This window comes from Salmo trutta, chromosome 13, assembly GCF_901001165.1.
Source record: "Salmo trutta chromosome 13, fSalTru1.1, whole genome shotgun sequence".
NCBI lineage: Eukaryota > Metazoa > Chordata > Actinopteri > Salmoniformes > Salmonidae > Salmo > Salmo trutta.
In genome coordinates, this window is record NC_042969.1 from 60984753 (window position 1) to 61000133 (window position 15381).

Here is a 15381-nt window from a genome sequence, read left to right on the forward strand (position 1 = left end):
CTGCAACTTGGCTATGCACACTGACATGCTGCCACTGCAGCCCAAGTCCATAGATACCACAGTTCCAATAACAATACTTACCTTGCGAGACTGAAATGTGCGCTACTCAAAATTAGGAAGGAGTCCTTAAATGTTTTGTACACTCCAGAGAGCACCGGACACAAGCCATGCAAACTCAGTTGTTCACTGGAGGGAAATGGAGGAGGTGAGAAAGGGAACAGCTGGAAAGCCAGGGACCTGGAAGACATACGCAGCTTTTTCTCCCAAGGTTCTGACTTAGGACGTAAAATCACTTTGGAGTCAGCAGGAGTGAACTCCAAACAGCTAGGGTGTACTGAGAGCGCGTGGAGATCCAAAACACGCTTGGCCGACACCAAAGCCATGAGCAGGGCAGTCTCATAGGAAAGGACCTTCACAGACTCCAATGGTTCAAACGGCGACTCACACAGAGCATCCAGGACCAATGCCAGGTCCCAGGTTGTTGCCATAGGTTTAGACACTGGTCTGAGCCGACGCACGCCTTGAAACCGCACCACCAGAGAGTGAGACCCCGGGGTAGAGCCGTCAATCCCTACATGACACGCCGGGATGGCTGCCATATAAACCTTCAATGTGGAAAAAGAAAGGCCCTGCCCCAAAAGCTCTTGCAAGTACATCAAAATGTCCACCAAAGAGCATATTAAAGGAGAAACTCCTTTAACCTAACACCAACCTGCAAACGCAACCCACTTATATGTATACAACCCTCTTGTAGAGGGCATATGCACCGACTCTATAGTCTTTATCACGTTCAAGGGTAAACCGCTAGCCGTCAAATTCAACCTTTCAGGGGCCAAACCCATAGATCCCATACATGCGGACGTGGGTGCCAAACTCTCTGGGCCAGCGGGGAGCCGCCAGAATCAACAACAGACCCTCCTGATGGACCCTCTCCACGGTGGCCTGAATCAGGTCCACCGGAGGAAAAGCATAGAGCAGGGTTTGAGGCCAACTGAATGCGCTGTGCCGGAGTCAAACAACTTTCCTTGTGATACACTATGAACTCCAGAGACTGAATATGGGAAACGTAGCAGTGTGGAACTCCACCTGTACCCTCAACTCCGCTATGACCATCCAATCATCCAGATAGGCCAATAATCGGATCCCTTGGCAACTCACCGGTGCCAACGCCGCCTCCACCACCATAGAAAAAGCTCTGGGGCAATAGGGAGAGCCCGAAAGGCAGGACCAGAAACTTGTAGGCCACACCCTCGAAATGAAACCTCTGAAACGTTCTGTGGAGAGGATGTATAGCCACATGAACATACGCATCCTTTAGATCTATGGATGTGAACCACTGCAATAGCCGGTGAAGTGTAAGCATCTCAAATAAGCAAACCTTGAGATGCTTGTGTAAAACATAAGTCCTGCTTGGGCCCCCCATACAATAAGGTATGCGCGCACTACGGATAAAAGCGTCTGCTTAATGAATATATTATTATTATATTACATGTTTCACTGTAGCTATGGCAGCGGTATGAAGCTCTCTTGCCTGCCTGGCACGGTTCAGGTAAAACCTCCAAGCCTCCAAGTTAAAATTAAGTTTAATTGTCATTATTTAAGCATGCAATTTATTTTCTGGACATTCAGACATCATGTCATGGAACAGCTCTTATTAACCCTTTTCCTATATAGTGCACACTTTTGACCAGATCGCTACGGGCCCTGGTTGACCAGATCGCTACGGGCCCTGGATGACCAGATCGCTACGGGCCCTGGATGACCAGATCGCTACGGGCCCTGGTTGACCAGATCGCTACGGGCCCTGGTTGACCAGATCACTACGGGCCCTGGTTGACCAGATCACTACGGGCCCTGGTTGACCAGATCACTACGGGCCCTGGTTGACCAGATCACTACGGGCCCTGGTTGACCAGATCACTACGGGCCCTGGTTGACCAGATCACTACGGGCCCTGGTTGACCAGATCACTACGGGCCCTGGTTGACCAGATCACTACGGGCCCTGGTTGACCAGATCACTACGAGCCCTGATTGACCAGATCACTACGGGCCCTGGTTGACCAGATCACTACGGGCCCTGGTTGACCAGATCACTACGGGCCCTGGTTGACCAGATCACTACGGGCCCTGGTTGACCAGATCACTACGGGCCCTGGTTGACCAGATCACTACGAGCCCTGGTTGACCAGATCACTACGAGCCCTGGTTGACCAGATCACTACGAGCCCTGGTTGACCAGATCACTACGGGCCCTGGTTGACCAGATCACTACGAGCCCTGGTTGACCAGATCACTACGGGCCCTGGTTGACCAGATCACTACGGGTCCTGGTTAAAAGTATTGCACTATCAAAAGGAATAGGGTGCAGTCCATGACTCAATGTTCTAATGAAAATAAAATGTCTAGATATCAAACAACCAACTCATGTGTTTTAATAACTAATTGTGATTTGTTTATTTCCATATTTATTTCCACTGAGGAGGTTGATTCAAGTGATTTTCTCTCATTATTTTGTTTTCATAGTTTCTCTGTCCGTTATAATCAGTAAGATCAGTGTTAATGTGGGTTAATAGTTCAGTTTGTCAGGTTAGGTAATGTTAGTTTAGTTACTGATTTCCTAGGCCATTTGGAAGGTGGTGACATATCATGCGTTCCAAATGGCACCGTATTTCACTACTTTTGACAAAAGCACCATGTGCCCTAGTCAAAAGTAGTGCACTAATTAGAGAATAGGGTGCCATTTGAAATGCAGCCATGTTCAGATTGATCATCCATCCTTCAATATAGTTTTACTTGGACTGAGATGACGGACTGACCTCTGGAGACAAACAGGCGAGGAAGGAACGGCGCTAGAGGACCAAAACAACACAGAATAGAACCGACCGGTGTGTTTCACACATACACAACCACACAGGAACTACACTTTCACCTGAACACCTTGGAAACACTGTCCAGATTCACTTACACTGCCAAACACATAAACCATAACCCAAACAGAGGACAAATATGTGCGTCTGAGTTTGTGTATCTCACCAGCCAGGTTGTCAATCTCCTTCTCCTGCAGCAGACTGGCAGTGTCGTCGTCTCCATCCAACATCAGGTCCGTCTCTGGGCTCTGATTGGCTACTGCCTGGCTGCGGAACCCCTTCTTCGATTTGACCAACTCGTCCTCCTCGCTGCCTGGAGGGGGAGGGGAGGGGGGAACAGAAAGTCAGAACAGTAGGAACAGTCAGAGAACAGTTAGAACAGGGGGTAGCGAGAGAGGAATAGTCAGAAAAATCTGACAACAGTCAGAACAGTCAGGGAACAGCCTGACAGCAGTCAGATAACAGTCAGAAAACAGTCAGAAAACAGAAAGAACAGTCAGACAATAGCCAGAACAGTCAGGGAACAGCCCGAGAGCAGTCAGAGAACAGGCAGAATGGTCAGGGAACAGCCCGACAGCAGTCAGAGAACAGTCAGGGAACAGCCCAACAACAGTCAGACAACAGTCAGATAACAGCCCGACAGAAGTCAGAGAAATAGTCAGAACAGTCAGAAAACAGTCAGAAGAGTCAGACAACAGCCCGACAGCAGTCAGAGAACAGTCAGAAAATAGAAAACAGCCAGGCAACCATCAGACAACAGTCAGACAACAGTTAGACAACAGTTAGACAATAGTCAGACAGAACAGTCACACAATCAGAGAAAGTCAGACAGAACAGCCAGGAAACAGTCAGACAGCTAAACACCTCTGCCCTGAACCCCAAAGAGCACATTCATATCAGTGTAGAAAGATAAGGAGATTATAAATGCTTTCAAGTGTCACATCAGTGGAGCCAAATGGGAATCTGGTTTTGATAGATTCATAAAACGCATACCATAACATCTGGCGAGCTTCGGAAGTCTGGATTAACCACAGTACCCACAATCTCTACATGAAACGTCCAATGATGACTGACTTGGAGTAAAGAGTGGTGTATTGTAGTATTTCATAACTATTGACGTCAGAACCCACAGGAAACATATGAAAAGATTTAATACATTTCCAGCATCTAAACTGATAGGCTGTTTCAACATTTGTTATCAGACAAGGTAAACTATGAAACACTTTTGTCTTTAGAAAGCGGCAACAGAGTGTTGAGGATATGTCTTCAGCTCAGAGTCTTAAAAGGACTGTTGTCTATTGGCTGCTCAGACAGAACCACACGGATCAGACAGATCAATTAAGAGGCTAATAACACCACCACATTTCATCATAAAGGCATACTGGAACAGAAATCTAGCGGAACAGGAACATCACTCTACAGCCTGTGTCCCACCTTACAGTAAACAAACGCCATATAGTATGTACAGACTATACAGTACATCCACATCATACAGACTATACAGTACATCCACACCATACAGTGTGTACAGACTACAGTACATACAGGCTACAGTACATCCACACCATACAGTACATACAGACTATACAGTACATCCACACCATACAGTATGTACAGACTACAGTACATCCACACCATACAGACTATACAGTACATCCACACCATACCGAATATACAGTACATCCACACCATACAGTACGTACAGACTATACAGTACATCCACACCATACAGTATGTACAGACTATACAGTACATCCACACCATACAGTATGTACAGACTATACAGTACATCCACACCATACAGTATGTACAGACTACAGTACATCCACACCATACAGTATGTACAGACTACAGTACATCCACACCATACAGACTACAGTACATCCACACCATACAGTACATACAGACTATACAGTACATCCACACCATACAGTATGTACAGACTACAGTACATCCACACCATACAGACTATACAGTACATCCACACCATACAGACTATACAGTACATCCACACCATACAGACTACACAGTACATCCACACCATACAGTATGTAGACTACAGTACATCCACACCATACAGACTATACAGTACATCAACACCATACAGACTATACAGTACATCCACACCATACAGTATGTACAGACTACAGTACATCCACACCATACAGTATGTACAGACTACAGTACATCCACACCATACAGTACATACAGACTATACAGTACATCCACACCATACAGTATGTACAGACTACAGTACATCCACACCACACAGACTATACAGTACATCCACACCATACAGTATGTACAGACTACAGTACATCCACACCATACAGACTGCAGTACATCCACACCATACAGACTATACAGTACATCCACACCATACAGACTATACAGTACATCCACACCATACAGTACGTATAGACTACAGTACATCCACACCATACAGACTATACAGTACATCCACACCATATAGTATGTACAGACTACAGTACATCCACACCATACAGTACGTATAGACTACAGTACATCCACACCATACAGACTATACAGTACATCCACACCATACAGTACATACAGACTACAGTACATCCACACCATACAGACTATACAGTACATCCACACCATACAGTACATACAGACTATACAGTACATCCACACCATACAGTACGTATAGACTACAGTACATCCACACCATACAGACTGTATGTACTATATGGTGTGGATGTACTGTAGTCTGTATGTACTATATGGTGTGGATGTACTGTATAGACTACAGTACATCCACACCATACAGACTATACAGTACATCCACACCATACAGTACATACAGACTATACAGTACATCCACACCATACAGACTATACAGTACATCCACACCATACAGTACATACAGACTACAGTATATCCACACCATACAGACTACACAGTACATCCACACCATACAGTACATACAGACTACAGTACATCCACACCATACAGTACATACAGGCTACAGTACATCCACACCATACAGACTATACAGTACATCCACACCATACAGACTATACAGTACATCCACACCATACAGTACATATAGACTACAGTACATCCACACCATACAGACTACAGTACATCCACACCATACAGATTATACAGTACATCCACACCATACAGACTATACAGTACATCCACACCATATAGTACATACAGACTATACAGTACATACAGACTATACAGTACATCCACACCATACAGTACATACAGACCATACAGACTATACAGTACATCCACACCATACAGTACATACAGACTACAGTACATCCACACCATACAGTACGTACAGACTATACAGTACATCCACACCATACAGTATGTACAGACTACAGTACATACAGGCTACAGTACATCCACACAGTACATACAGACTATACAGTACATCCACACCATACAGTATGTACAGACTACAGTACATCCACACCATACAGACTATACAGTACATCCACACCATACAGACTATACAGTACATCCACACCATACAGACTACAGTACATCCACACCATACAGTACATACAGACTATACAGTACATCCACACCATACAGTATGTACAGACTACAGTACATCCACACCATACAGACTACAGTACATCCACACCATACAGTACATACAGACTATACAGTACATCCACACCATACAGTATGTACAGACTACAGTACATCCACACCATACAGACTATACAGTACATCCACACCATACAGACTATACAGTACATCCACACCATACAGTATGTACAGACTATACAGTACATCCACACCATACAGTATGTACAGACTACAGTACATCCACACCATACAGACTACAGTACATCCACACCATACAGTACATACAGACTATACAGTACATCCACACCATACAGTATGTACAGACTACAGTACATCCACACCATACAGACTATACAGTACATCCACACCATACAGACTATACAGTACATCCACACCATACAGACTACACAGTACATCCACACCATACAGTATGTAGACTACAGTACATCCACACCATACAGACTATACAGTACATCCACACCATACAGACTATACAGTACATCCACACCATACAGACTATACAGTACATCCACACCATACAGTATGTACAGACTACAGTACATCGACACCATACAGTATGTACAGACTACAGTACATCCACACCATACAGTACATACAGACTATACAGTACATCCACACCATACAGTACGTATAGACTACAGTACATCCACACCATACAGACTATACAGTACATCCACACCATACAGTACATACAGACTATACAGTACATCCACACCATACAGACTATACAGTACATCCACACCATACAGTACATACAGACTACAGTACATCCACACCATACAGACTATACAGTACATCCACACCATACAGTACATACAGACTACAGTACATCCACACCATACAGTACATACAGGCTACAGTACATCCACACCATACAGACTATACAGTACATCCACACCATACAGACTATACAATGCATCCACACCATACAGTACATACAGACTACAGTACATCCACACCATACAGACTATACAGTACATCCACACCATATAGTACATACAGACTATACAGTACATACAGACTATACAGTACATCCACACCATACAGTACATACAGACTACAGTACATCCACACCATACAGTACGTACAGACTATACAGTACATCCACACCATACAGACTATACAGTACATACAGACTACAGTACATCCACACCATACAGACTATACAGTACATCCACACCATATAGTACATACAGACTACAGTACATCCACACCATACAGTATGTACAGACTATACAGTACATCCACACCATACAGACTATACAGTACATCCACACCATACAGTACGTATAGACTACAGTACATCCACACCATACAGACTATACAGTACATCCACACCATACAGACTAAACAGTACATCCACACCATACAGACTACACAGTACATCCACACCATACAGACTATACAGTACATCCACACCATACAGACTATACAGTACATCCACACCATACAGACTATACAGTACATCCACACCATACAGACTATACAGTACATCCACACCATACAGTACGTACAGACTACAGTACATCCACACCATACAGACTATACAGTACATCCACACCATACAGTACGTATAGACTACAGTACATCCACACCATACAGACTATACAGTACATCCACACCATACAGTACATAGAGACTACAGTACATCCACACCATACAGACTATGCAGTAAATCCACACCATACACTACATACAGACTACAGTACATCCACACCATACAGTACATACAGGCTACAGTACATCCACACCATACAGACTATACAGTACATCCACACCATACAGACTACAGTACATCCACACCATACAGACTATACAGTACATCCACAACATACAGACTATACAGTACATCCACACCATACAGACTATACAGTACATCCACACCATACAGACTATACAGTACATCCACACCATACAGACTATACAGTATATCCACACCATACATACTATACAGTACATCCACACCATACAGACTATACAGTACATCCACACCATACAGTACGTATAGACTATAGTTCATCCACACCATACAGACTATACAGTACATCCACACCATACAGTACATAGACTATACAGTACATCCACACCATACAGTACATACAGACTATACAGTACATCCACACCATACAGTACGTACAGACTACTACATCCACACCATACAGTACATACAGACTACAGTACATCCACACCATACAGACTACAGTACATCCACACCATATAGTACGTATAGACTACAGTACATCTACACCATACAGTACGTATAGACTACAGTACATCGACACCATACAGACTATACAGTACATCCACACCATACAGTACATATAGACTACAGTACATCCACACCATACAGTACGTATAGACTACAGTACATCCACACCATACAGACTATACAGTACATCCACACCATACAGTACATACAGACTATACAGTACATCCACACCATACAGACTATACAGTACATCCACACCATACAGTACATACAGACTACAGTACATCCACACCATACAGACTACACAGTACATCCACACCATACAGTACATACAGACTACAGTACATCCACACCATACAGTACATACAGGCTACAGTACATCCACACCATACAGACTATACAGTACATCCACACCATACAGACTATACAGTACATCCACACCATACAGTACATATAGACTACAGTACATCCACACCATACAGACTACAGTACATCCACACCATACAGATTATACAGTACATCCACACCATACAGACTATACAGTACATCCACACCATATAGTACATACAGACTATACAGTACATACAGTACATCCACACCATACAGTACATACAGACCATACAGACTATACAGTACATCCACACCATACAGTACATACAGACTACAGTACATCCACACCATACAGTACGTACAGACTATACAGTACATCCACACCATACAGTATGTACAGACTACAGTACATACAGGCTACAGTACATCCACACAGTACATACAGACTATACAGTACATCCACACCATACAGTATGTACAGACTACAGTACATCCACACCATACAGACTATACAGTACATCCACACCATACAGACTATACAGTACATCCACACCATACAGACTACAGTACATCCACACCATACAGTACATACAGACTATACAGTACATCCACACCATACAGTATGTACAGACTACAGTACATCCACACCATACAGACTACAGTACATCCACACCATACAGTACATACAGACTATACAGTACATCCACACCATACAGTATGTACAGACTACAGTACATCCACACCATACAGACTATACAGTACATCCACACCATACAGACTATACAGTACATCCACACCATACAGTATGTACAGACTATACAGTACATCCACACCATACAGTATGTACAGACTACAGTACATCCACACCATACAGACTACAGTACATCCACACCATACAGTACATACAGACTATACAGTACATCCACACCATACAGTATGTACAGACTACAGTACATCCACACCATACAGACTATACAGTACATCCACACCATACAGACTATACAGTACATCCACACCATACAGACTACACAGTACATCCACACCATACAGTATGTAGACTACAGTACATCCACACCATACAGACTATACAGTACATCCACACCATACAGACTATACAGTACATCCACACCATACAGACTATACAGTACATCCACACCATACAGTATGTACAGACTACAGTACATCGACACCATACAGTATGTACAGACTACAGTACATCCACACCATACAGTACATACAGACTATACAGTACATCCACACCATACAGTACGTATAGACTACAGTACATCCACACCATACAGACTATACAGTACATCCACACCATACAGTACATACAGACTATACAGTACATCCACACCATACAGACTATACAGTACATCCACACCATACAGTACATACAGACTACAGTACATCCACACCATACAGACTATACAGTACATCCACACCATACAGTACATACAGACTACAGTACATCCACACCATACAGTACATACAGGCTACAGTACATCCACACCATACAGACTATACAGTACATCCACACCATACAGACTATACAATGCATCCACACCATACAGTACATACAGACTACAGTACATCCACACCATACAGACTATACAGTACATCCACACCATATAGTACATACAGACTATACAGTACATACAGACTATACAGTACATCCACACCATACAGTACATACAGACTACAGTACATCCACACCATACAGTACGTACAGACTATACAGTACATCCACACCATACAGACTATACAGTACATACAGACTACAGTACATCCACACCATACAGACTATACAGTACATCCACACCATATAGTACATACAGACTACAGTACATCCACACCATACAGTATGTACAGACTATACAGTACATCCACACCATACAGACTATACAGTACATCCACACCATACAGTACGTATAGACTACAGTACATCCACACCATACAGACTATACAGTACATCCACACCATACAGACTAAACAGTACATCCACACCATACAGACTACACAGTACATCCACACCATACAGACTATACAGTACATCCACACCATACAGACTATACAGTACATCCACACCATACAGACTATACAGTACATCCACACCATACAGACTATACAGTACATCCACACCATACAGTACGTACAGACTACAGTACATCCACACCATACAGACTATACAGTACATCCACACCATACAGTACGTATAGACTACAGTACATCCACACCATACAGACTATACAGTACATCCACACCATACAGTACATAGAGACTACAGTACATCCACACCATACAGACTATGCAGTAAATCCACACCATACACTACATACAGACTACAGTACATCCACACCATACAGTACATACAGGCTACAGTACATCCACACCATACAGACTATACAGTACATCCACACCATACAGACTACAGTACATCCACACCATACAGACTATACAGTACATCCACAACATACAGACTATACAGTACATCCACACCATACAGACTATACAGTACATCCACACCATACAGACTATACAGTACATCCACACCATACAGACTATACAGTATATCCACACCATACAGACTATACAGTACATCCACACCATACAGACTATACAGTACATCCACACCATACAGTACGTATAGACTATAGTTCATCCACACCATACAGACTATACAGTACATCCACACCATACAGTACATAGACTATACAGTACATCCACACCATACAGTACATACAGACTATACAGTACATCCACACCATACAGTACGTACAGACTACTACATCCACACCATACAGTACATACAGACTACAGTACATCCACACCATACAGACTACAGTACATCCACACCATATAGTACGTATAGACTACAGTACATCTACACCATACAGTACGTATAGACTACAGTACATCGACACCATACAGACTATACAGTACATCCACACCATACAGTACATACAGACTATACAGTACATCCACACCATACAGTACGTACAGACTACTACATCCACACCATACAGTACATACAGACTACAGTACATCCACACCATACAGACTACAGTACATCCACACCATACAGTACGTATAGACTACAGTACATCCACACCATACAGACTACAGTACATCCACACCATACAGTACGTATAGACTACAGTACATCCACGCCATACAGTACATACAGACTACAGTACATCCACACCATACAGACTACAGTACATCCACACCATACAGACTACAGTACATCCACACCATACAGTACGTATAGACTTCAGTACATCCACACCATACAGACTATATAGTACATCCACGCCATACAGACTATACAGTACATCCACACCATATAGTACATACAGACTACAGTGCATCCACACCATACAGACTATACAGTACATCCACACCATACAGACTATGCAGTACATCCACACCATACAGTATGTACAGACTACAGTACATCCACACCATACAGTACGTATAGACTACAGTATATCCACACCATACAGACTATACAGTACATCCACACCATACAGACTATACAGTACATCCACACCATACAGTACATATAGACTACAGTACATCCACACCATACAGTCCACACCATACATCGAATGCATTAAGCTGCCTTAATGAAGTTGTCAGACCCATCCCCAGCCCAACCCCATCCCAACCCTAGCTCAAGCCCAACCCCATCCCAACCCTAGCTCCAGCCCAACCCCAACCCAACCCCATCCCCAGCCCAACCCCATCCCAACCCTAGCTCCAGCCCAACCCAACCCAACCCTAGCTCCAGCCCAACCCAACCCAACCCCATCCCAACCCTAGCTCCAGCCCAACCCCAACCCAACCCCATCCCAACCCTAGCTCCAGCCCAACCCAACCCCATCCCAACCCTAGCTCCAGCCCAACCCCAACCCAACCTCAGCACACACCAGCTCAACCCATCCACACCCCAACCCCATCCCCAGCACACGCCTGCCATACATGACTGCACAGAGATGCCTGTGAGGATTTCTCTTCTATCAGGTCACACAATATCTGTGAGAAACTGGAGAAGGAACTCACTGTGTGTAAGAAAAGCAGCAGAACATGTCTGGAGAAATGGGAGGTGTCTAAAGCTCGTCTGCCATGTTTTCTCTCAGCGTGGCTCTCAGTACCCCTGGCGCTCCCAGAAGAAACAAGCACCTTGTCTTGAAGAGGTCTCCTGCAACTGTTGTCAGCACGACTACTGTGAAAAAAGCAACTTCCTGCTCTGTCTCTTGTCTGGAGAGCTTTCATCAGACACATGGAAGAAGTCGGAGTGTTTCGGAAGTAGAATTCTGTGTAGCGTTAAAGAAAGGCCAGAGCCATCTAGCAGCCAGCCAGCCAGCAGCCGTCTAGCATCAAAGAGACGAGTGAAACTTAAAACTGCAATTCAGTAAAGCGTCATTGCCCTCCATTGGGTCAACGAGGGGAAGCTGAGCAGAGGAGCTGAGTCTTTGATTGGCATGATTGAGCAGAGGACCTGAGTGGGAACTAGACTAAACAAACCATGCTGATTTCTACAGGCACGCCACCAACATCAATAAGAGGGAGACAGAGAGAGAGAGAGACCGAGAGAGAGCGAGACTGAGAGCAGGAGCTCCTGAGCAAAAAGATAGAGTTAGAGTTGATTAAATGTAGTTAAACGTGAATGTTTTCACAAGGACTTATACAGGATACTAACCTCAACATCAAAACCTTCAATCCAAACACAATTCAACACCTAAAACCTTGATTTTGGACAAAATTACTTGAATGGACTATTACTACCAAGGAATATCAAGAAAAAACTTCTAACAAACCAAAACCTGCAGAAGAAACACAGCGGAACCTGGAAATACCATCCAACACAAAACTGAATGAGTAATATAAGCTACTTCTGAAGCCAAAAAGTAAAAGACAATAATCTCTAGGTACTTTTGTTATATAAAGCTTCATAAATAAGAGTACTAAGCTACCAAGCTGCTAGGAAAGAAACTGACCTGATCAATTAGTGCTGAAGTGTGAAGTGAGAGGTATGAAAACTCTTGAGCCTAACAATGGCAGGAGAGTTCCACAGCCCCTCCTCCCCAACCCAAATGTAGAGGCCTTGAAGCCCCCATGGCTTATCCCTGTCCAGAGGTTATTACAATACAGTACCCAATGGATATCAAAAATAACACTACACAGAATAAGTACAAAAAAAATCCTCAAGGACAATCCAAAGACACTATTTGCTGACTGCTACAAAGAGGGGAAGGTAAGCAACTTAATTTTCCACATAGACCATCCCCTGGCATGGCGCAATGCTATAAGAGCACACTACCCCTATGTCAAGAGAGAGGGTATTGTCTCAGGGTGGAAACTTAGAATGATAGACATTGAGGAAATTGAAACAACCTCTGTCAACGTGTACAAGTCTGGGACAGTAATGGAGCGGGGCATCCTCATGCAGTTTCAGCAGGACTTTTAGGGGTTCTAAGAGTGAGGGAGTGAAAAACCTTTTTCCACTTTCCCCAACGCACAATTGGTTATCTCCACCCTGCAACCACAAAAATACTTTCACCCTGCCAGTGGGTGTATGCAAGCTTTTCCCAGGACTGTGCCTCAAAACCTACTGTCTACCTGGCCCATCATTCCACCCTGGACTTGAACAGCCTTTACGACCAGGTCCACCTCTACAAGGGAGCAATCCCAACTTTTGCCAGGACCCAGCACCACACACAGGAGCAACAGAGCAATGGACACCCCGCCCAGACCAGCGAGACACCCTCCTAGACCTGTAAGACCCCCTCCTGAAGGACCTGCACCGAGAGAACCCACGCCAAGAGGACCTACACCCAGACCACAGCATCACCAGCCACACCCCACCCAGCTAAGACCACCCCAGCAAACCCTGGCGACACTCTATATAGCACCCCCCATATCAGACCTATGCCCCTTCTGCCCACCCCATGCCCCCCTCCCTTGTGGCAATGACCTCAACATGACAGCAGGACATATGCTCAGGCATTGAGCAGAGCAACCGGCCCAACCCCCACTATTACACCCGCCCAAGCCCCATCCTGTGACCTAAGAGGTATGTATCAGATGCTCAACATGCTCTGCTCACACCTACTGTAATGTTCTGGGCCTAAACCAAACAAAAATGTCACTAGAAACTATGGAATACAAAGCTTTTACTATTTCATCCTGGAATATACAAGGTCTGAAGTAATTTTGGCCTAAAGAGTAGGAACCTAGACTTCAAAGAAATTGGAAATACAGACATTTTCATCCTACAAGAAACATGGTATAAAGGAGATGGAACCCATTGGTTGCCCTCTAGGCTACAGAGAGCTAGTAGTCCCATCCACCAAACTACCAGGTGTGA

At 44.0% G+C, this 15381-nt stretch overlaps 1 protein-coding gene across 4 annotated transcripts in view; it reads right to left on the reverse strand.

Annotated features, from left to right (window-relative positions):
- Nucleotides 1–15381, reverse strand: part of LOC115206229 (neurobeachin-like) — a 308527-nt gene that overhangs the window by 125309 nt on the left and 167837 nt on the right. For all 4 annotated transcript variants that reach the window (XM_029772948.1, XM_029772946.1, XM_029772945.1 and 1 more), the window contains one exon: nucleotides 3036–3182. In XM_029772948.1, the coding sequence (XP_029628808.1) occupies nucleotides 3036–3182 (147 nt within the window). The remainder of the gene's footprint in view (nucleotides 1–3035; nucleotides 3183–15381) is intronic.